Here is a 23,281-nt window from a genome sequence, read left to right as displayed (position 1 = left end):
TTTGTTCTTCGTTCTTTCAGTTACTGGTTAGTGGAGGGTTGTTGTGTAATTTTTTATTTTAATTGAAGTGGTTTATCCATCTTTTTAAATAAAAGACAAAACAAAACAAAAACGAATAGCATACTAACACAAACTAGCTAACAAGGTCAGAACAAAAGCATAATTGAACCCAAGAAAGCAATTGATGCTATGATGGTGGGAGGGAATTATAAATAAATCTATATTCTTATATTACAAGCACAATAATTAATGAAATACTATTCTTTTCAACTTTGAACCTGATGCGGCCGGTTTGTGATGATGCTGTGCTTGAAGAATGTTTGAATGCCCACAACATGGACACAAGGACCCACAATATTTGATGCAGTCGTCTATATATAGGGACTAAATTGTAACGAATTAGAGATGGAAGACTATTAGATTAAAGTCTTTTGTTTATAAGAAATTGTGAGGTGGCCATGTCCATTAGTTTTAAAATTTTAGTCTCTTTTAAAAAAGGAAATCCAACCTTTATATATAGAGTTGGAACTCAGAGAATTCCAAAAGCTTGAAAACAGATAACACTGGAAGACAAACAGGGCTGTTGTGAAGGAGGAATAGGACAACGGTGCATGCTACCGGTTTTGAGGTAAGCTCCAATCTTGTATTCTTTTATTATTTTATATGGTTGAATGAAATTAATGAAGATATCACCCTTGCAACAAGAGATTAATAGTTTATTGCTAAAGATTCAGGATTTGACTCTTTTCTAATTAAAGATTCATTACTTGTACACATTCATTTAAATAAAATAATAAAAACATTGACAAATGAAGATAGTGGTATTAATTATGGTGATAATGGTATGAAGATTCTCCTTTTAATAAATCAGTTATCCATTTTATTAAAAAATAAAATAAAATAATGGTATGAAGATTGTAGCTCTTGAGAAAACCTTTATAGTGATTCGTCTGGGTATTTTGCTAGCAAAGAAAATGGATTTATTCATGTCCCAAAAAATATAATTTTTAATATAATATATGAAAGTTAAAATTTTATTTTATTTTCAATTTTTAAGAATTTTTATTCAATTAAAAAAATTTGAAATTCAACAGTGAGGTAGGTTTTTTCCCTTGCATACCTTTGATGTACTTAAATTAAAAAATATTAATTAAATCAAAATTTAAAAGATTTTTACATCTATAAGATTTTAAAAGTATAATTTTAAAAGAAATTTATATAAATAAACCTACAAAGAGTATATAGTTTTTAACATTGAATAGAGGTTAATATTTTTTACCTTTTTAAAATAATATAGATAAATCATAAATTTATTAAAATAAAAGAAACAAATACAAAAGAAGCTAACCTTCAAATACAACTAAAAAAAGTGTTGGTAACCACAAAAATCAATGATAAAATTGTTGATGGTGATATATAATTGAAGATAGTAGCAAGAACTAATTTTTGTTTTTGAATTTAGGTCCTTGAGTTTTTTTGTTTTTTCTTAAAACATAGACAAACCATGTGTCAGGGGCATGTTGGATTGATCATCTAGCTCCTTTCCTCATATCCTTCACTGGAGATGAGAGGTTTGGGCTATACGTCTGTACCCATAACCAGGTACCCATTATTATTATTGTTTCTATTAAATTTTGAACTCAAAACCTTTGAATATCTCATTTTTGATTTTTACAATAGAGTCAAATACCAATAAAAGATGAGTCTTTTGGTGCTCTAGAGAGCTAGATTTTATACTCATAGCTATATAAAGTATAACTATTTTAATTAAAATAAAATAATTGATGATGATGATGGTGGTGGTGGTGCTGTTGGTGGGGCTTGGGTTGATGTTAGCGGTAGTGGTGGTGATGGTGGTAACAGTACCTAGTGGTGGTAGTGGTACGTAGTGGTTACAGTTGTGTGTGTGTGTGTGTGTGTGTGTGTGTGTGAAGGCATACGCACATCACATTAAAATCAAGTAACACAATTCCTTCTTAGTCCTCTATATCTTATTACAATTTAGCCCTTGGACATCTATTTGCTGATATCCAAAAATCTTTCAAAACTTTCTCGTAGAGTTTTTTTTTTAATACAATTATAATAAGCGCAATTAATCAACCTAGAAATTGGACATGTAAACTATCCACCCTCATCTGATACCTAGAGTTTGATTTACAAGTCCGTACCCATTCTTGGAACGTGTTACCATCACATACATCAATGTAACTTGAACTCACTGGACACTTGAATATCTCACACACCATGTTGTTTGTGGTGAAGCCATTGCTGATGGGCTATAAATGATTTGGCTGAGTTATTTTATAACAAACAATCCCTTGAGTTTTATTTATATTTTTTATTTTCTTGAGAAACTAAAAAATTAACAATATATTAAAAAGCTGCAAGAAAGCCCAGAGTTCCAAAAATGACATCAAAAGGAGCTTTTTTTTTTTAATTATGAGTTAAAGTTATTAATTAAATTTTAATTTATCAAGAACTAATTAATTGTTTTTATTATTAAAAATTGAACAGTAGTGGGTAAGGGAATGCTTTCGAGCTCATCTTGCCTAATTCTTTGGCCAAGCAAACCCCTAGTTTTTTCACTGTTTATACAATGAAAAAATTATATTTCATAAAGATTACGGTTGGGTGTAGGTTTGTTTATATTTAAGTACACACTATCCTAATTTTTATGAAATATAATTTTATTTTTTTACCATACAAATAATGAAAAAACTAGGGAATTACCTGGTTGAAGAACGAGGCAACTTGAACTCAATGATTCCGAGCAGAATATTGTGTATTTTCTAATAAAATTTTTAAACTTAATTTCCATACTAAATAACATCATAACCTTTTCTACACTACAAACAAAATCTCTAAATACAGCCAAGTCTAATGATATGGATAAACTAAGTTATTCTCATTAAATCATTTTAGTAATAGTTGTTGAAACTAATTTGCAATCTTTCAATTTGTGATCATTTTTAAATCAAATAATAATACTATGTCTTTTAAAAAACAAAAGATGCCTTCTCAATATAAGCAAAAGAAAACTAAAATCTCACATGTTTGACCTTTGGAGCTTTGTCTTCAGGGATGCTTGTGAAATAAATTTTCTATTACTAATGGCATGATACTCTGTCAAAATTATCTTGTATGTTAATCTACACTACATGATAAATTTCTAAAAGGTCTTTCAACTACTGTAACTAATGTATTTCCCTACTTATTTGTCCTTTCACAACTATCGCCTTTACCAAAAAAAAGTCAAACTCATTTAATCCCCAAATGTCAAACATTGGAGACTTATATATCTAATACTTAAGGTACATGAACTACTTAGCTTGATTGATGTACCTCAACTACTTAGCTCATTTCTACTCAAACAAATGGGTATGGGCCCAAATCAATGCATTCTAATAAGCCAGAGTCCAAATCAACCCAATTTAAGAGGAAAAAGCCTTACTCCATTGAAGCTCCCAGCGCCAAAAATAGCAAAGTTGGAAGACTCGACTATAATTATTAAGTATAACTTGGAGTTCCTAGTCTACATCATAGTTATAATTTAGTGGGCCTATTATTTTTTATGTACTTTGAATTCGCTTGTTGTCCCTGTACCTTTATTTTATTGTACTTTGAATGTACGTGGTTTATCTATTTTATTCAAAGCAATTATTCAAAGCAAAAAAGAACTTAGCTTTGATTATGGCAGTTGATCATTGCCGAAGGCTTCAAATTTAACACATTTAAAAGTTATATATGCTCTTTAAAATCTTCAAAATAATATTAATGTTATTTCAAACAACCAGTTTCATGAGTAGGAACAAGAAGCATGGCAAGAAACTCAGCAGAAGAAGCACAAGCAGAAGCACAAGAAGAGTATACAAAAGATGGTTCTATGGATCTTAAGGGAAACCCTGTACTTAGATCAAAGAGTGGTGGTTGGACTGCTTGTTCCTTCATTGTAGGTAAATATCTCACTTATCTTTGTTTGTGTATCTAAATTATAGAACTGTTTTCAAGGTTCTTTAATGGCAGCGTTTGAGATATTTGAGAGGATGGCATCTTATGGAATATCATCAAACCTGGTGATATTCTTAACCAACAAACTTCACCAAGACATCATCACTTCTGCAAACAATGTGACCAACTGGGTAGGCACAATATGGTTAACTCCGATCATCGGTGCTTACATCGCCGATGCTCATCTTGGTCGCTACAAGACTTTAATTGCTGCTTCCGCCGTATATCTGTCGGTAATGATTTATAAACCAATTGTTTTAGAACAGATTCAAATGAATACTTTCTCACAAGAATTTGGATGTGTTTGTAAGGGAATGTGTTTGCTGATAGTAGCAGTATCAGTGCCATCACTGAAACCAACATCTTGTGGACAAAACCACCCTGACTGCAATGAAAAGGCTTCACCACTGCAACTTGGTGTGTTCTTCTCTGCACTCTACATCTTAGCCATCGGCACGGGCGGCACAAAGCCGAACATTGCAATCATGGGAGCAGACCAGTTCGATGAGTTCGATCCAAAAGAGCGAGCCCAAAAGCTCTCTTACTTCAACTGGTGGATGTTCAGCATCTTCTTCGGTACTTTCTTTGCCACCACAATTGTTGTGTACATTCAAGAAAACGTAGGATGGACGTTAGGCTATGCGCTACCGACAATGGGTCTTGTCATCGCCGTTGTCATTTTCCTTATCGGAACTCCACTTTATCGGCATAGGCCACCATCAGGAAGTCCATTTACAAAGATGGCAAAGGTTTTGGTTGCAGCAGCGATAAAATGGAGGTCGAAAGTACCTTATGATCCAAAAGAACTTTATGAGCTTGATTCGGAGGAGTATGCCTCAAATCGAAAATATAAAATTAATCATACTCAAACACTCCGGTGAGAAATTTTCATAATGTAGATATATTCAGAGAATTTAGATTACCTCTTGTAACTCAATATGTCCTGCTTGTAGGATATTGGACAAAGCAGCAGTGAAGACCGGACCGACATCACCGTGGATGTTATGCCCGGTGACACAAGTGGAAGAGACAAAGCAAATGCTTCGAATGATCCCCATACTCATTGCAACCTTCGTTCCAAGCATAATGGTAGCTCAGGGTAACACCCTCTTTGTCAAACAAGGAACAACACTAAACAGGAGCATCGGTCCTCACTTCAAGATCCCCCCGGCTTGCCTGCAAGCTTTCATCACCGTCTCCATGCTCTTCTCGATCGTTATATACGACCGATGGCTTGTCCCTTCCCTTAGGAAGTGGACCAAGAACCCCAGAGGCATTACTCTTCTTCAAAGGTTAGGCATTGGGATAGTCACACACATCATCATGATGACAATTGCTTCATTGACAGAGCACTATCGGCTACGTGCTGTGAAAGCTCATGGTTTGGAATCAGGCGGCGAAGTTCCCATCACTATATTCATACTTCTGCCTCAGTTTGTTCTTCTTGGTGTATCTGATGCCTTGATAGATGTTGCGAGGACCGAGTTCTTTTATGATCAAGCTCCTGAAACCATGAAGAGTCTTGGAACATCATATTCATATACAAGCTTGGGAATAGGAAACTTTCTCAGTACCTTCTTACTTTCAACAGTGTCTCACATCACAAAGAAGAAAGGCCACAAAGGATGGATCCTCAGCAACCTCAATCAAGCTCGTCTTGATTACTATTATGCCTTTTTCACAATCCTCAACCTGTTGAACTTTTTCGTCTTCCTCGTCCTCGCGCGGCTATATGTTTACAAGACTGAGAATACTGAACAGAAGAAGGATAATGTAGCAGTAGAGAAGAGTACACAATTCAATGAAGATGGCATTGAACAAGATGATGCAGAAAAACAAGATTAGAATGAGTTGGTATGACGGCCTTGCAATAACCTAAAAGCACACAAATTTACAAAAGGGCATACCTGATTGTGGTGTGGAATTTTGAGCTCTGTTTTCTTTCAGAAACCGTTGCAGTTCCATATTCTGATCAATCCTGTCGACAATGGCTAGTTCCTGGAATAATTAAGAGTAGATGCTCAAAGCTTGGGGGACATATTGAAAAGTTCGATTTATATATATATATATACATATATCACAAATGATTGAGAACTATGAATGGAACTTGACATATCTATGTATCAAATTATTCAGAATGAACCTTTGCTCTGGTCTATAAATAACATTTGAACAAATTTATGAAAGTTTTCAAGTAAGGCATCCCACCAAAGGTGGCAGCTGCTCCTCACTGTAAAGACTGAACACAATATTCACATTCCCATTAAGTGGTAGTGATGTCATGAGAAATGTTGAAGGAACCGCCACATTATTCTCATTTGTGACAAAGCTGATTCAATGGCATGGTTTATGAACTGGTACAAACTGGGTGGAAATCTTCAGTTGCAGAATACTTCAAAAATCAAGGGAAGAGCCTCCTGACCTGCTCAACTGTTGCAGGAATCAACATAATAGGTCATGGTATGTAGTGTTGGTCCAAGAACATAGAAGAGAGAAGGTATCAATCACTATATAAACAAGTTTGCCTGAAAACATTAGGCAAGCGCATTAGGCTAAACTCAAACTTGTAAAATTCCACATGATATTCACAATATATATGTTTCCTGAGTTTCTAAGAGCCCTTTTTATGTATTCTAACTCAAACTTGTAAAATTCCACATGATCTTAAATCTTTTAGTGGATTGTTTATTTGTTGTCAAGCTCATAAAAGTGTTGCTATTTTTCTTAGATCAAAAGTAAATTAGTCTAGTGGATAGCTTGACAAGTAGCAGGCGTGCACTTGATGTAAAACGAGTTATTGTGTTTTTGAAACATTTGAATTCTTTGAAGTATGAATTTTGTGGTTTTGTTAATTTGTGTTCCAGTATTTTTCTGGAGACAAATTTGAGGTCTTATATGTCTACTGGGCTTTCGCTCTGTGGATATACGGCCGTTTGTTCACACAGCATGACATTTACAAGATTCGGAGTCAGAAACTTACTAATCAGCTGCTTAGAAACAACACAAATGCTTCCATTATTTCACTAAAGGGTTTTTCTTACAATGTACTTACCTTAAGTAGGGATGGATGGTGCAACCATAAAATATGTTAAGTTAAATAAACAATGTCTGTAGCATACTATAGGCAATTAAAAGTCATGTGACTTCCAATGTATGTACTAATCAATTATACCCCCAAACTAATTAACTAACAAGGTGCTAAATTTTTTTATATTATAAATAAATCAGATTTTGTCATCCATAATCCTTGTAGTCTAGAATTCCATATATCCATCTCCACTTTTATTAATTAATAAGTATTAATACTTGCTTATAATCTTTATCACTTTAGAAGCTAGTTGTTTTAAATTAATGAGATGAGTTGTCTATCTATTTTTACAGTATATATATAAATATATATTAACACAACATCAAATAATTCCCTTTAGTTAGAGATTTATGATTGTTTACCATATATATAAATTTTTTTTATTCTACAAATCGCACTTCCTATTTATATTAATTAATCTAAAACTTTTGTAGTTGTGAAAGAACACTATTTCACTAAAACGTATTTCTCTAAAATGTTCTTGCATTAAATCCGATGGTGTAACCATAAAATAGACGAACTTAATTGATTCAATGTAACAAATTAATTATGGTGCTTATTTTTTTCTTTGATAAAACGGATAAATCACGAACATTCATTAAAAACCATATAATTAAACTTACATATATACTTATCAAGATTTGTACATCATAACTGTTTAAACTTCAAAATGTCAAATATTGTGGACTTTTTTATACCAATTTTTAGGACTCATAAAACATTTGTAAATATCATAACATACTTTTGGTACACTTTTTATACACTAAGATCCTTGATGAAAAGTACAACTAGAAAAATGTGAGCTACTTTTAAGATGCATAAAGGTATCATAATATATTTTTAGTGTATGTAATCTTCCAAATTGAATCCGCATCATCTAAATCATATTAAGGTTTAAAGTGCATATAAAAACAAATACAACCAACAAATGAAAGTTCAATCGTATTATCAAATCTCTCAAACCAATTCATATTTATCATACAAGTAGATTCTTGCTCAGAGTAATTGAAAAATAAAAACAAATACAACCAACAAATGAAAGTTCAATCGTATTATCAAATCTCTCAAACCAATTCATATTTATCATACAAGTAGATTCTTGCTCAGAGTAATTGAAAAATAAATAAATAAATAAAACTCGCAAAAAGAGCTATAAATCAGAGTTAATCTATTATTGTTATATCAAACAATTAGTTTCAGTAGGAACAAGAAGCATGGCAAGAAACTCAGCAGAAGAAGCACAAGCACAAGAAGAGTATGCAAAAGATGGTTCTATGGATCTCAAAGGCAACCCTATACTCAGATCAAAGAGTGGTGGTTGAACTGCTTGTTCCTTCTTTGTAGGTAAATGTCTCACTTATCTTTGTCTGTGTATATATATTATAAAACTGTTTTTACAGTTCTTTAATGGCAGCATATGAGATGTTGGAAAGAATGGCAACTTATGGGATATCATCAAACCTGGTAATCTTCTTAACCAACAAACTTCACCAAGACATTGTCTCTTCTGCAAACAATGTGACCAACTGGGTGGGCACAACATGGTTGACTCCAATCATCGGTGCGTACATCGCCGATGCTCATCTTGGCCGCTACAAGACCTTAATTGTCGCCTCCACCATATATCTGTCGGTAATAATTCGTAAAACAAATGTTTTTAAACAGGTTCAAGCAAATAATTTCTCACCTGAATTTGTATATGTTTGATAGGGACTTTGTTTGCTAATGGTAGCAGTATCACTGCCTTCACTGCAACCACCCTCTTGCAGACAAAACCCTGACTGCGATGAAAAGGCTTCACCGCTTCAACTTGGTGTGTTCTTCTCTGCACTCCACATCATAGCCATCGGCCTTGGCAGCACACAGCCGAACAGTTCGATGAGTTCAATCCGAAAGAGCGAGCCCAGAAACTCTCATACTTCAACTGGTGGTGTTTCAGCATCTTCTTTGGTATTTTTCTTGCCACCACAGTTGTCGTGTACATTCAAGAAAACGTAGGATGGACAATAGGCTATGCACTACCAACAATGGGCCTTCTCATCGCCATGATCATCTTCCTAGTCGGATCTCCATTTTATCGGCATAGGCCACCTTCCGGAAGTCCATTCACAAAGATGGCCAGGGTTTTGGTGGCAGCTACTATAAAATGGAGGTCAAAAGTACCTAATGATCCAAAAGAACTTTATGAGCTTGACTTGGAGGAGTATGCCTCAAATCGAAAATATAAAATTGATCATACTCAAACCCTCCGGTGAGGAATTTTCATAATGTAGGTATATTTAGAGGGATTATTAGGGGATTAGATTACCTCTTGTAACTCAATATGTCCTGCTTGTAGGATATTGGACAAAGCAGCAGTGAAGACCGGACTGACATCGGCGTGGATGTTATGCCCGGTGACACAAGTGGAAGAGACCAAGCAAATGTTTCGGGTGATCCCCATACTCTTTGCAACCTTCATTCCAAGCATAATGGTAGCTCAGAGTAACACCCTCTTTGTCAAACAAGGTACTACTCTAAACAGGAGCATCGGTCCTCACTTCAAGATCCCCCCAGCTTGCCTTCAAGCTTTCATCACTGTCTCCATGCTCTTCTCACTTGTTATATACGACCGATGGCTTGTCCCATGCATTAGGAAGTGGACCAAGAACACAAGAGGCATTACTATTCTTCAAAGGTTAGGCATTGGGATGGTCTCACATGTCATCATGACAATCATCGCTTCATTGATGGAGCACCAGCGGCTACGTGCAGTGAAAGCTCATGGTTTGGAATCGGGCGGCGAAGTTCCCATCACCATATTCATACTCCTGCCACAGTTTGTGCTTCTGGGTATAACTGAAACCCTGATAGGTGTTGCAAGGTCAGAGTTCTTTTACAATCAAACTCCTGAAACCATGAAGAGTCTTGGAACATCATATGCATATACAAGCTTGGGAATAGGAAACTTTCTCAGTACCTTCTTACTGTCAACAGTGTCTCACATCACAAAGAAGAAAGGCCACAAAGAATGGATCCTCAACAACCTCAATCAAGCACGTCTTGATTACTACTATGCCTTCTTCACAATCCTCAACCTATTGAACTTCTTCGTCTTCCTCATCCTCGCCCGGTTATATGTTTACAAGACTGAGAATACTGAACAGCAGAAGGACAAGTTAGCAGTAGAGAACGGTACATGATTCAATGGAGACTGCATTGAATAAGATCCTGCAGAAAAACAAGATTAGAATGAGTTGGTATGATGACCTTGCAATGACTTAAAATTACAAATTATATGGAACATAACTGATTATGGTGTGGAATTGTGAGCTCCGTTTTCTTTCAATAACTGCTGCAGTTCCATATTCCCATTGCCGAAGATTGTCTAATCAAACCTGTTGACAAAGACTAGTTCCTGGAAATATTTATTAAGAGTACATGCTCAAACCTTGGGGCACATATTGAAAATTCTGTATATCACAAATGATTGAGAACTATGAATGTAACTATACAAATCTATGCATCAAATTATTCAGAACGAAACATAGCTCTGGTCTATAAATAACATTAGAACTAATTTATGAAAGTTTTCAGGGAAGGCATCCTCCCAAACTGCCATTGCAAGGTGGCAGCTGTTGCTCATTGTAGGAACTGAACACAATACACATTCCCACAAGGTGGTAGTGATGTCATCATTGCTTCAGTGGCATGGGGTTTATGATCAGGTACAAGCTGGCTGGAAATATTCAGCTGCAGAGCACTTCAAAAATCATGGAAGAGCCTCCTGACCTGCTCGACTGTTGCCGGAATCAACGTGATAGGGCAACGTTTGTACTGTTGGTCCAAGAACAGAGAAGAGAGAGGGTATCAATCACTATACAAACAGTTGCATGAATGCATAAGGCAAGCATTGGGCTAAAAAGAGATTTGAGACATCAGCATACCTGTGTGATGTACTTACAGATACAAGTGTAACAGAAAACAAAACCAGAAGCTGCCAGAACTGATGGACTCACGCGCTTCTGGGAGCACAGAGGACAGAGAGACTTATCAGATGGCAATGGAATTCCTTCCTCCGCAACCTGTCAGGATTCGATCAGTAATCAGATTATTCGACCAGCAGATGCTACAATCCAAAAATGATAAATCATTTCACATTCAAACATTGCCTGTATAGAATCAGAAGGTGAACCTTGAACTGATTATGCTAAAGAAATATCAGAGAATTAAGGCACCATCACCAAGTATGCAAAACAAGTACACTGCCTATCGATCAGCATCAGACACCGATGGTCCCTCTATTATTTGGTCAATTCACTCCAATAAAAAAATTTTCTGATATTCAGCTCATCGATTGCTCAACAATAAGAATGATGTGGTCTAGAGGAGAGATGCTAGGTAATGTGAAAGTATATCTTAAAATACAGAATACCACCCACGGCCTTATTCCAGACAAGGTTATGTGACTCAAATCTTCATTCTATTGAGCCGAGGGCCTTCAATGTTATTGATTTTCAATGCTAAGTAAACTGGATTGCCAAGTCGGGATACCAGGAAACCCAGTCCATTTATAATAAAGGTTCACATGCTACTTTTAATCAAGTCAGGTGCAGAGTGAAGATTCTAAAACAAGACTGCGATCATATTCACTCAATGGTTTTGTATTAAATCACTAATATTCTTGATGGCTGTTAAACCTCATAGGCATTGAGTGGTTGGCTTCCCTCATCCCTATGAGGAACTAAGGATATGCTATAAGCTAAAAATTAAAATCAAAAATTAAAAATATAAAATAAAAACAACACTTCCAGCTGGCTAAAAATGCTTGCATCTGGATTTAATTTGGCCCTAGCAGAAGCAAATTCATGTATTGGGAGAAGAATATGAAGAACAACCCTGTGGTGAAAACAAAATTAACCTTTGGAGGAGGTGGAGGAAGGGGAGGGGGATATACAGTTGGTGCTGACATTCTTTCTTCAGCAGATTGATACCACCACTCCATCATCTGTAGAGACAACCAGCAAGTGGAAGTTATTTATAATTGTTCAACAAATGGAAAGAATAATTCATAAATCAGCAAGCAAGATTTAAAACGGATCAAAGAAATATACTAGATTCCTAATTGTGCATGATCAAAAGTTTCTCGGAAATAAGAAGTCCAGAGAAACTATTTGTTAAATTTATTCAGGACCAACCGAACTATTTGCAACAAACTTGCACCTGAAAAACACTAAAATTTTTTATTGAATGTTGAACATTGGAAGATAAAGTAACATATATATCAATAACTTTCCCATAGCGTCATGATTAAGGAAGGTAATTTATAAATAACTTTTCTATACAAATGTAACCATCAATCAAAAAAAGACAATAAACTCTAGAAAAGATACTCACTTTGAAAAAGAATACAGCAGCAATTAGTCCAGTTTGGGCATAATCCAAACTTGTGTAAATACAACTGAGTAGAATCCTCTGAAATGCCTGAAGCAATAACAATTCCAGAAAGCAGGCAATCTATTAATACATGGATATCTCACAGAATAAACAAAGAAATTGGACTTATGCATCCTCTGAACCATGGATGACTACTAGTTTTCCTGAACATAAAGATACAGCACCTTCAGCCAGGGAGGACCACGTAGCCTCTCAATCTCACGACTTCTAATCCTTGAAATCCTTGATGCTGCATCCATCTAACTTAACATTGAATTAAAGAAGGATAAGGATAAGATAAAATCATTAAAAAAAACTGATAATTATTTTGCAGCCATAACATTGCATAGCAACATGCTATACCAATATTGTGACAATCAGTTCATATATGTATACACATATCCAAGAACATACCAATTCCTGTCCAGTTGCACGGGATACTTGAACACCCAAGGCATGAAGGCTAGGAGAGTAAAACCGAGTAGCATCCAACAGATATAACAGTTGGTAAGCAAATGATAGTCCTGCAAATAGTCATCTACTTTAGAGTACAGGCAAATTATGGAAACTTAACAATGAAAACCTTTAAGATAGTTATAAATATATTGAAATAGGAGACAAAGGCCTTTTATAGCTCATAAAACAAAAACCAACACAGGCAAATGATCTTTGGATAGACTTATTGTGCAAAATTGCAAATAAACAATACTAAGTGTTAAATGGTGTTAGCACTAAATCTTAGCTGGAATATTTCGAAAGACAGTTCATTCAAAAAGCCAAGAATGAGTGTTATATACCTTCATTGGTTGCATGAATACTTGGGTAGCAAGCACCGATCACTGCCATAATTTTTCTCTTAGCTTGCATCAAGCTTGATTCTTCCACAACCATATCCCCATCACTTACAGGGGAAATTTCTCTTCGATCCAGGAGATAGTCTGTGTCCCCCAATCTTGTGTCATCATGAGCCCAAAGGCTTGCTTGAAGCCTTGCTTCCCTCTCCCGGTTATAGATTGAATGCAGTTTGGACCTTATGTAGGGCAAAATGACCTAAAGAGGTTCCATCAGATAAGTTGCAACTCCATCAGGTGTGTATTAAGGGGTTGTGGGATAACAAATACTACTAGTCATACAATCAGGAATCAGATAGTCTCAATCTTAAACATAGGACATGTAGAGAACTCTCACACGATTCAGTGGCAAATGAATAGGGCAGATTGAACATGTTGCTGATGGAAGTTAAATTGAGTCTTGGAAATAACTACAGCAATTATGATAGAAATGGTTTACAAAACAATATTCTTAGGCCTCCCCTAGAATTGTAGACAGTTACCTACTTATTTGTCAAACACTGTCTTGGATTTCAATTTTACACTTGCAGAAGGAAACAAAAGAGAAGCATTCAATTCACAAACCATTCTTATAAAACTAATATCATAACCCCATTTGCTCAACAATGCAACCTCAAGCCTGAAAAGAATCTCTTCATATATATTCTTGTGGACGGAGAAAATACTTGAACACGGAATCAAGAGGATCACATGTAGCAAAGAAAAAGAAGGCACAGATATTGTTGGAGACAAATAGATGTTAGAAAAAATGTCTACTCGATATATGCTATAAAGACTCTATTGCATAATAATTGCCAGTCAATAGCTTAAAATACCCATCTACATTTTCATCTAGGATCCTGGCAAAAACTCAGCCCCAAGAAAGTATGAGAAAAGTTTCTATTCGAAAAAGAACAAGGCAAATAACTGAAGACAGCATAATTACCATAAATGCAACTGAGAGAATTTTCTGCTTCTTCCGCAGTCCAGATAGATGCATCCTATCATTTGATTCCTTGAGCGAGGTATGCTTTTCGGGTATAATCTCCACTGCTCTTCTTCTCAAGCCATACAAAGACTCCGCAAAAGAAGCATCTAAAAGAGAAAGGAAAGTTAAATCCTATTATAGCAAGCGACCTTGAAGAATTTCAATAAAAATAAAATAAAATAAAAGCAAGCATGGTCCTGCTATTAACTGACAACTAGTTTGTTTAACTTGAATGGATCAGAATAATTCATATAAAATATAGGGTTTAGGGTTTAGGCACTATGTGCTAAAGAGAAACTATTTGAGAGGAATAGCACTTGAAGATAAACTCATAAGCAAAGTTATTAGAAGGGATTCAAGGGAAAGGTGTATCTAATCACCTAGGCACAAGGCGAAGGGATGCACCTTTACGAAGCAAGGCCCAAAAAAATATATATATAACAATTAAAAAATTCATAAAACTCATAATACATACTTAAATTTCATAAAAGAAGGAAAATTAAAGTTTAAAATCCAAACTAGGATAAAACATGCATCAAGAAAAATTACATACGATCAACGTGGCAAGAAAATCATCATACTAATACTACTCTGCTACTACTGAGAAATACTATTACACTAGAAAATCCTAATCGCTATCAAGATCAATAACTTCATCATTTTCTTTATCACTATCCTCACACATATTCTCTCATATTCACAACCCTCATCTTCTTCTTCTTCTCCTTCTCCTCCTCCTCCTCCTCCTCCTCCTACTGCTCCACCACCTAATAAAGCCTTTTTCTTTTTTTATGGTTGATATTTAATTTGATGATCATCAAATGGCTCATATATGTCCAACTCTTAAAAACTGAAGAAAAAAAAAAATCAAAAAAAGCTGCACTTGACTAAGGCATGCCTCAAACCGCCTTAAGCCTCGAGGCAAGGCACACTCCCTAGGGTGGCTCTTTAATGACGCCCACCTTCAAAGGCTCCGAGGCATCTAGGCTGGATCTAGGCTGGAGCATAAGGCAAAAGACTCTCATGGCAAGCAACCTAGAAGAAGAAGAAGAAGAAGAAGAAGAAGAAAACAATCCAATATGGCACTATTGGGCTAAAGTCGAGGTTTTTCAGAGGAATAGCACATAATGATAAACTCACAAGTAGATAAATCAACAAAAACCAAACACCAAACTAGTAATTCACAATCAAGTTGAAAAGACACAACAAACGAAAACCTGCAGTCCTTAAGCTGTGAGTTTCAAGGACCAGCATCAACAACGCAAAGAACTCATCTTCATAATCCAAAACCTTATGCAGGAATGGTCTTCTCATGGCAAACACCTACAAAAAAAAATATATACGAGATTAAACATTCACGCCAAGTATTCGACGCAATGCCTCAATGAAAATTGAGAAGAGGAAGTCGCCACCCCGAGCGAATAGGAGAGAGCGGCGCGAAGGCTGGCCGGGAGCTGCTGCGCCGCCGCCATCTCGAAGAACGTTGGCCGCGTTCCTTGCCCTCCGACCTGGAACAACATCTTCCCTTCTTCTTCTTCTTCTTCTTCTTCTCTTTGTTTCTAGGGATTTATATTGAACTTTTGCAAATAGAGATGGGATCAAATCTGCCACGTGGCAATATCAAGGGCTGGAATATGGCGGGAAAAAAAGTTATTTTTTTTCCGTAAATATATATCTATATATTATTTATTTTTTTCATAAGAATAGGTTTTTGTTGAAGTTGTACACATTTGGATCCTTAAATAAATATTATTAATTTTTAATTTTTATAGAGTTTTTAAATGTATTTTTTTTATTCCACCCCGGAAGTATCGTCATTATTTTAAATTTTTATTTAATTCCCAAAAATATTGTAATTAAGAAACTTACTTCCATATCCTTGAACATCAAATAAACTGATAATTTAATATAAATTTATTAAAAAAAAATATATTAAAATATAGAGATAGTTTATTTAAATAAAAAAATTATTATTTACTGATTTCATGTTATATTAGTGAAACTATTTACTAATTATTTTACTACTTTATCATAAACTTCATAGATTAACCAAATAATATATTTCCTCCAAAATTTAATGCTTTCCCCTAATTCAGTGCACAAAGATCATTAATTATTTCACATTATAAAAATAAAAATTAAACCAAAAAAAAAAAGTATAGACCTCTTTAGAAACACTTAACTGCTTGTTAATAATGACCACCCACTCATTTTACACAACATTAAAATGGGGGTGGATTGAGTCAGATGACAAACAATTAAGAACAATATACAATAATAAGTTCCTACATAAACACAGGCCAAATTTACAAATCTCATGCTCTGTTAGTCTTAGGATAGAAAATAAACAGCAGAGGTTTCACATGCAAGTGAACTACTTTGTTGAATAAATGGTGCATCCATGATCTATAGTACATTTATTCACTCCAATAATCAAAATTAGGCCATTGTCTCAAGAGAAATCATGGTATGCATTCCAAAGTTCTCATCACTGTCCAACATTCAAGAACAGTGAGTTTGTCATGATTCATTGCAAGTCATGCTCAGCACCTTTTAGGCGTTTCGGAGGCGGATGAGCCTCGTCTAGAATGACGATGTTCTCTGGTTCATTCTCGGTGGTCTTCTTCTGTTCGAGGCTTTCTGTTGGTTTTGCACTCACTGAATCTGATGGTGCTGCCTCAGCAGTTTGAGCGAGTCCGGTTGGGTCTGAGGATTGGCTCGGAGAGGCTTTGAGTTTATCCATGCCTGTCTTGCATTGTTGCTCGAACATCATTTGGAGGTACCGCCCTTGTTCTTCGATCCGCAATTGAAGGTTTCGCTGAATCTGTTGAGAGAGAGGTAGAAATTTAGAGTTTGTAAAATGTCGGAGAGATGGACTACATGAAATGTGAAAAAAAAAAAAAGCTTGGTCATACCTCAAGCTGTTCATGGAGCCGTTTCTGAACTTCCATTTGGAGCCTTAAGGCTTCAGTTATCTCTATCCCTCTGTCCATTGAAGACAAGCCAACAATGAAAGTCATTAAGATAACGAAACTTGTCTAGAGAAAGAAAGTGCGGTGCACATTCAATCAAAAACTGTAATTTCTATTGAGCAAGGGGTTATTGATCTATTCATACTCTTGCTTTTGAGCAAAAAGAGGAGCAGTAGAGAAATTTATGACAAATATATTACTGAAAGAAAAGTGTAAAAGTTAAACCAGCCAAGCAGAGTTAGAATAGAAAATATTAAAACTTCTCTCATTGAGTAGGGATGTTAAATGTTGTTTTAAACTATATTCAAATGCAATATATCAATTCATTAATCAGGAAAAGGCACTTTAGATTTGTTTTTCTCTTCAATATTAACGGCAGGCTAAATAAGCATGCAAAAAAACATTACTAAGGACTAATTTGCAGTTTTTTTAATCATTTTTTTGTTAAGTTATGGTGCACTCACGTTTTCAAGTCTAAAGATGACACTCCTTCAATAAGAGAAGCCTTCTTTTCTAATGTCCCTGTACACACAAAAAGACACAATGAGTTCAAACAAACAGTATATCCAAGTCACATGATGCGTTGGAAAGGTTTGATTGATTGAAGGACATAATATAGGAAGACCTAGAAGAGCAAGAAAATAAAAGCAGTATTCATTTCAGACAGGATAAGGTATCATGTGACGGCAAATTCCACTAAGCAATTTTCTGAAAAAAATTCCACAAGGTAATGGACTGACCTAACGAGACTATAAAACTGTGTATGACTTAACTATTGAAGAAACAAGATAAAATAAAATTAATATCAATGCAACAAGAACCAACCTTCAGAGGAGTCTGGCCTGTATCTAGCTGTTCTGTATTTCTGCAACCAACATATAAAAACAATGAAAATATCCAAGAAAGTTATTAATGCTATACATGCTGCATTTTACACAAAATAAAACATAATAAATGCATCCCAAAATAAACAGGAAAAAAATTGCTTCAGACCTGCAAGTGGCTTTTTACATGATATATGGTTAGGCCATCTACTTTCATGAGCTTCAGGACACCTTTGGGAGTAGCCTCTATAGGTAAACAAAAGTATAGGTAACATATAAAGAAACTCAATTTACAGGCCAACAAAGAATAAAAGAGTAAATGTGCATACTTTCACTCCCACCAAGCTGGTTCACAGCTTCCACAAAGCATTCATGAAGTTCTGGAGTCCATCGCATGCGTGGCTTAGCTGAAGCATTATTGGCGCCAGATGTTGGACTAGTGGCAGCATAATGCTCCCCCGAATGAGAAGGAACTGCCAAATGGGTTTGTGGCTTGTGTGCTGAAATATTTGAAGAAGCTTGGCCCAATGAGTATGGTTCCTGTAAGGCATGGTGAAGGTCATTTCATGAGCTCCTTACAAGAATAATCAACCACAGAAGAATGTAAGAACAATCACAAGAATTGTCATACTTAAAGTATGAATACAGCAAAAATGGAAGGTGAAATATACAGTAACTTATTTTTACTGGACCAATACCAAGATGAAGAAAAGCTAAAAAAACTAAATGCAAGGCATAGCATCTAATCACCAGCTATTAACATATATATCATTTCTTTGGCGAACTTTAAATAAGAACATATATAAAAATGGCCATGAGAAACTAGTCACTTAACAGCAATCCTCCACTTGAAATGATCCTTTAAAATAGCAGAATCAACAATAAAACCAGGCAGGAAGAAGGATTACAACGATATGATGAAAATGCTACGTTCTTGAATGAAATAACTATACCTTTGGCTGAGTATCAGTAGAATTTGGATCATTCAAGAGTTCCTTCCATTCATCAGCAATAAGATCTGACCATAAGTCATCTTGTTTGTCATCAGATACCATGATGCAATTGCTCTGGACTTGATTGGTCACAGCACTGGCATTATCAATCACACCTTGAAGTGAAACCGGAGGCCATGACACATCAGGAGATTCTCTAGTAAAATTATTCATTGAAGTCTGGGAAGCTCCTGAATGTAACTGGGCTGGAAACCACATTCCACTCTTGGATGATTGAGAAACAAGAGGGGTGGTGATCATCTGCCTATCAAGGGGTGCAACTGAAGAGAAATGAAGATCTGAAGAGAACCCTGGAGCTGAAGAGAACAACGGTCCCATAGACCCACTGTTTGAAATGAAAGGTGTATGACATGAAGTAACTGGCTCACTTCTAAGTTCTCTTTCCATTGAAACCTGCTGAGAATCAGGCAGTGCAGGATACCTCTCCTCGAGTGTGGGCAAAACCGGTAAAGATGATGACATAACTGAAGGAACTCGTGAGCTGCAGAGTTGTTTGATGTCTGATTTTTGCATTGCTAGGGATGACCGTGCTTCCATGCTGTTCCATAAAAAGAACCACCTTAGCGGTATCAATAGCAGAATAATCTTGTGGTTGTCATACTGATGTTCTTTGTTCCAATTCCAATGATGCTGAGAATGAAACTTTAGCTGCCACTATCTGTTAGAATGTACACCAATAACAACAGCAGCAGTGAATCGTACCTTTAATGAGGTTTTTCAAAAACAAGAAAAAAAAAAAAGAAACTGAATCTCAGTGAACTAGTATTTCTTAGTAGTTAGCAAAAGAAAGTTGATCCTGACGCATTAGTCCCTGCTGGAAACTTGGTACTGACTAATAAGGAGAAGCAATCATCATCATAAAGCTAATTTTCCATTGAGAGTCCTTGGGATTCTCCTCTACATAGAACTAGTGTATCTTAATTTTCAATTTCTTTTCATTTTGTTCAAATGGATGAATCTTTTTCTTCAACTTGTTCAACAATCATTCATACCTCAAATAGATTTTAAATAACAAAAAATCATTAAATCAGTAAAGGTCAGTGAAACCTATCAGTGAACTCAAAGATTTGGGTACGAATTCAACAAATAAAAAATAAAAACATTAAAAAAAAAAAAAGTTTTGCGTGGTTCAACTGATTAAGAATCTTATTCCTATTAGCCATGCAAATAAATCATGCAATTATATGCAAATTCTTGACGTACAAAAAGTGGCAGCAAATGAAGGCAGAGAGAATAACTCAACCAGACACTGACCAAGATTCCTGATTAAAGAAAACTACATATACGTAGTACAACAATCAAAGAAAAATCATGAAATACAGAGAATCATCCTGATTTAAAAAAAAAATTAACAAAAGAAGTTGCAAAATGGAGACCATAAAAATATAAATTGACGAAACAATTCCATAAACTACAGAAATTTTGATTATGGAACCCAAACTTTCACCTCCACGAAATTTCGAATTTGGCATCTAATTTTCTCCAAAATAGCAACTTTTACGCGTAATACAAACCAAAATCTGCTTTTTCTTACAAACCAAATGCACTTTTTGAAAGAAAAAAAAAACATAAAATCAGTAATCAAGCACATAAGACGAAAAAAATCAATAATTAAAAAAAAAAAAAATCAAGCTTCAAACATTCTCCAAAAGACCAAATTTTCGTTTCAATACAACACAAAATCAAATTTTTCCATAGAATCCCTCTTTATGGAGGAAAAAAAGACCATTAATATCAGCATTCAAGCATATAACACCAGAAATCAATATTGGGCAAAAAAAGCACCAATTCCAAAAGCTCCAAACAAGATGATTCAAAGATTCAACAACAAAATCATACTAAAAACTTGAAATTTCATAACAAAATTCAGAACATACTCTTAATTCCCGCTCCAAAGCCTGCTCCTCGAGACCGCGGCAACCTAACCCAAATCCAACACAACACCAAAGAAAAATCAGAAACCACGAAAGAATCGAATCATAAGGAACCCCAATAACCAAAAAAATAAAACCCTAACCCTAACCCTAATCGCAGAGACGGCGTACCAAATCCCGGAGCTCGACAACCCCGGCGGAGAAATCTGGACGAATATAGAAACAAACGCATAGATCGTTTTATGAGACCAAGACCCCAAACAAAGCTCAACTCATTACGTGGCGTCTTCTAATTGGAAGATATTTGTATTAAAGCACGTGTATCAAATGCACCAGGGTTTGCCACGTGCCCGGTTCGATGTTAGTTAATTTGACTCGCGGTGGAGTTTCTTACTCCGTGTGCATTGAAATGGGAAACGATTTCCGAGATTCAGGGTATAGATTCCCAAAATTAGGAAGGAACTTTTTTAGGCTATTTCTGATAAAAAATAGAATAAAAATAATTATTTCTTATTATTTAAAGTCTTTATTAATTTATCATTAAATTAGAAATTTAATATTTGATTTTTTTCAGAGAAAATAAATCCGAGGGCATCTTCTCTGATGGCGGGGAATCAAACTTCGTTTCCCGCTAGGAGGGAAACGCGTTTCCCAAACATGGCCGATCCACCACCTTCAGCAGTGGCTTTGGCTCTTGGTTGGCTCAAGAGGACACCACTTTTGAACCCAATTATATAATTTTTTTTATATATATAAATTTTTTTATATTAATTAAAATTAGGTTTGTTGTTGGCTTCGAAAAAAGTTTAGTTGCATTGAGATTTTATTAGTTAAAAAAGATTGAATAAGACCAAAATTAGATTCCTTGATATGCATTAAAAATAATTCCAATTTTTCACTAATTTTTATTTTATACAAAAACCATACAAAATTTTTTCTAGCCTTTTTGAGTCAATTAAATATTGGATATCTTGCTTAATAAATATGGTTTATTTATTTATTTTTAAAAAAAAAAATTAAATATTTTCCTACGCATTTAAAAATCGAGCCCTCACGTCGATCGTAAAATGAGGACGCGTTAAACCTCATGTCCCGTCTTTGAATTCCGGTGCTTCTCACTTTTTTAAAAAAATAAAAAAATAAAAAATAATAATTTTCTCATTGAGGAAAAACAACAAACACCTTCCGATCATGATTCATGACCAACCTCTAATTCTCTCAATCTTTTGAAGCAAACCTCTTCGCCCAGGAAAAACATCGAACACCTTCTCTGCATTCCCATCCTTCTTCTCCATCTTCACAACGTCTTCATCTTCTCTACTCCTCTTCTCCATCTCCTTCTCTTTCCTTCTCCTCGCCCTCCTCATCACCCTCCTATCAACCTCCTCCTTCTCCTCTTTCCCTGTTGTAAAAATCCCTACTTTTCTCTCTTTCCCCATGGATTCAGATTCACCTCCCAAAATCCCATCTTTAGGGCTAGATTTCCTGGGAATCCGGCCGCCAGAGGAGGTACCAAGGAGGGCGAAATCAACGCGGGACCAGGCGTCGCGGTCCTCGTAATCCCACCCAAAGCGTTGGCTGATCTCGAGAAGCTCGGCGGCGGAATTCTCAAGCTTGGATCTGGCGCTGCCATCGCCTGTGAGCACACGCTGTGCCGCCTCCCACTCGAGCCGGTCTTTGTAGACTTCGTCGGCGAGGACCTCGTCGGCTAGCCTCGCCCAGTGGTGGAAATCCCGGGCGCGGAGGTTGCCGGAGATCCAGAGAAGGTAGTTGGATGGAAGGGAGCCGAGTTTGCGGCCCTTGTGCTTGCCGAAGTCGATGGTGCGGTCTCTGGCGGGGGTATTCTGGGAAGGAATTTTGGTGGGTTTGGAGAAGGAGGAGGGGTAGAATGGGAAGATTGAAGGTGCATTATGGGAAGGGTGTAGTTTGGGAATGGAGAAGTGAAATGAAGCCATTTGAAGATAAGATTAGAATTTTTAGACAACTTGAGAAGAAGAAGTGGAGGTTGCAAGGGCTATTATTATTATTATTATTATTATTATTATTATTATTATTATTATTTAGGAAAATAAATTATATGTATTTGAAAGTTTCAAAACATCATAGATAAACTTTTTTTTTCAGTTTTCTTTATCAGTTTATTTAACATTACATGTTATCGTATAATATATTAACTTTTCATTTAATATTTTTTTTATTTAATATTATGTGTTTTCATTTAAAAAACTGGTAGTTATTTTTATCAATTTTATTTATTTTTATGTTAATA

General features: G+C 35.6%; 4 protein-coding genes and 1 pseudogene across 9 annotated transcripts; 2 read left to right on the top strand and 3 right to left on the bottom strand.

The window, feature by feature from the left end:
• Positions 1 to 409: 409 nt before the first annotated feature.
• LOC120270199 (protein NRT1/ PTR FAMILY 5.2-like) lies at positions 410 to 6,150 on the top strand. 4 transcript variants are annotated; one of them, XM_039277241.1, is made up of 6 exons: positions 410 to 628; positions 1,514 to 1,602; positions 3,795 to 3,953; positions 4,024 to 4,241; positions 4,320 to 4,885; positions 4,962 to 6,150. In XM_039277241.1, exons 3-6 carry the CDS (start codon positions 3,818 to 3,820, stop codon positions 5,851 to 5,853), a joined length of 1,812 nt encoding a protein of 603 aa, XP_039133175.1. In that variant the 5' UTR covers positions 410 to 628; positions 1,514 to 1,602; positions 3,795 to 3,817; the 3' UTR covers positions 5,854 to 6,150. The 4 variants fall into 4 exon arrangements, with proteins under 4 accessions (XP_039133175.1, XP_039133166.1, XP_039133172.1 ...); XM_039277232.1 differs by having other exon boundaries at positions 4,024 to 4,885; XM_039277238.1 differs by lacking the exon at positions 1,514 to 1,602 and having other exon boundaries at positions 4,024 to 4,885.
• A 1,698-nt stretch (positions 6,151 to 7,848) lies between these two features.
• Positions 7,849 to 10,377, top strand: LOC120270221 (annotated as a pseudogene).
• A 110-nt stretch (positions 10,378 to 10,487) lies between these two features.
• Positions 10,488 to 15,865, bottom strand: LOC120270231 (peroxisome biogenesis protein 12). Its single transcript, XM_039277256.1, has 10 exons — positions 15,742 to 15,865; positions 15,547 to 15,652; positions 14,288 to 14,436; positions 13,309 to 13,561; positions 12,926 to 13,035; positions 12,697 to 12,771; positions 12,473 to 12,559; positions 11,997 to 12,083; positions 11,023 to 11,160; positions 10,488 to 10,912 (listed from the first exon to the last, which is right to left on the bottom strand). The coding sequence occupies exons 1-10, from the start codon at positions 15,847 to 15,849 to the stop codon at positions 10,841 to 10,843; spliced, it is 1,185 nt and encodes a 394-aa protein (XP_039133190.1). The 5' UTR covers positions 15,850 to 15,865; the 3' UTR covers positions 10,488 to 10,840.
• Positions 15,866 to 16,496: 631 nt separating this feature from the next.
• On the bottom strand, positions 16,497 to 21,246 carry LOC120277283 (protein PHOSPHATE STARVATION RESPONSE 2-like). Of its 3 annotated transcripts, none has more exons than XM_039284069.1 (9): positions 21,184 to 21,246; positions 21,016 to 21,059; positions 19,079 to 19,796; positions 18,455 to 18,665; positions 18,295 to 18,371; positions 18,127 to 18,166; positions 17,766 to 17,823; positions 17,245 to 17,314; positions 16,497 to 17,153 (listed from the first exon to the last, which is right to left on the bottom strand). In XM_039284069.1, exons 3-9 carry the CDS (start codon positions 19,673 to 19,675, stop codon positions 16,857 to 16,859), a joined length of 1,350 nt encoding a protein of 449 aa, XP_039140003.1. In that variant the 5' UTR covers positions 19,676 to 19,796; positions 21,016 to 21,059; positions 21,184 to 21,246; the 3' UTR covers positions 16,497 to 16,856. The 3 variants fall into 3 exon arrangements, with proteins under 3 accessions (XP_039140003.1, XP_039140010.1, XP_039140018.1); XM_039284076.1 differs by having other exon boundaries at positions 21,162 to 21,211; XM_039284084.1 differs by lacking the exon at positions 21,184 to 21,246 and adding an exon at positions 21,156 to 21,174.
• Positions 21,247 to 22,107: 861 nt separating this feature from the next.
• LOC120278191 lies at positions 22,108 to 23,044 on the bottom strand. Its single transcript, XM_039285129.1, has one exon. It carries the CDS (start codon positions 22,965 to 22,967, stop codon positions 22,209 to 22,211), a length of 759 nt encoding a protein of 252 aa, XP_039141063.1. The 5' UTR covers positions 22,968 to 23,044; the 3' UTR covers positions 22,108 to 22,208.
• Positions 23,045 to 23,281: the final 237 nt, after the last annotated feature.

This window comes from Dioscorea cayenensis, chromosome 2 (genome assembly GCF_009730915.1).
Source record: "Dioscorea cayenensis subsp. rotundata cultivar TDr96_F1 chromosome 2, TDr96_F1_v2_PseudoChromosome.rev07_lg8_w22 25.fasta, whole genome shotgun sequence".
NCBI lineage: Eukaryota > Viridiplantae > Streptophyta > Magnoliopsida > Dioscoreales > Dioscoreaceae > Dioscorea > Dioscorea cayenensis.
The sequence above is the reverse complement of the archived record's forward strand: the minus strand, read 5'-3'. Positions and strand labels throughout refer to the sequence as shown.

Coding starts and splice junctions, on each gene's coding strand:
- LOC120270199 (XM_039277238.1), top strand. CDS start 3,818: ATGGCAAGAAACTCAGCAGAAGAAGCACAAGCAGAAGCACAAGAAGAG. Junction 3,954..4,023: donor TGCTTGTTCCTTCATTGTAG/GTAAATATCTCA, acceptor CTTTAATGGCAG/CGTTTGAGATATTTGAGAGG. Junction 4,886..4,961: donor AATCATACTCAAACACTCCG/GTGAGAAATTTT, acceptor TCCTGCTTGTAG/GATATTGGACAAAGCAGCAG.
- LOC120270231 (XM_039277256.1), bottom strand. CDS start 15,849: ATGTTGTTCCAGGTCGGAGGGCAAGGAACGCGGCCAACGTTCTTCGAG. Junction 13,036..13,308: donor TATTCATGCAACCAATGAAG/GTATATAACACT, acceptor GACTATTTGCAG/GACTATCATTTGCTTACCAA. Junction 12,560..12,696: donor GTGGTCCTCCCTGGCTGAAG/GTGCTGTATCTT, acceptor TTATTGCTTCAG/GCATTTCAGAGGATTCTACT.
- LOC120277283 (XM_039284069.1), bottom strand. CDS start 19,675: ATGGAAGCACGGTCATCCCTAGCAATGCAAAAATCAGACATCAAACAA. Junction 18,167..18,294: donor ATGTAAAAAGCCACTTGCAG/GTCTGAAGCAAT, acceptor TGTTGGTTGCAG/AAATACAGAACAGCTAGATA. Junction 17,315..17,765: donor TCATCTTTAGACTTGAAAAC/GTGAGTGCACCA, acceptor TTCAATGGACAG/AGGGATAGAGATAACTGAAG.
- LOC120278191 (XM_039285129.1), bottom strand. CDS start 22,967: ATGGCTTCATTTCACTTCTCCATTCCCAAACTACACCCTTCCCATAAT.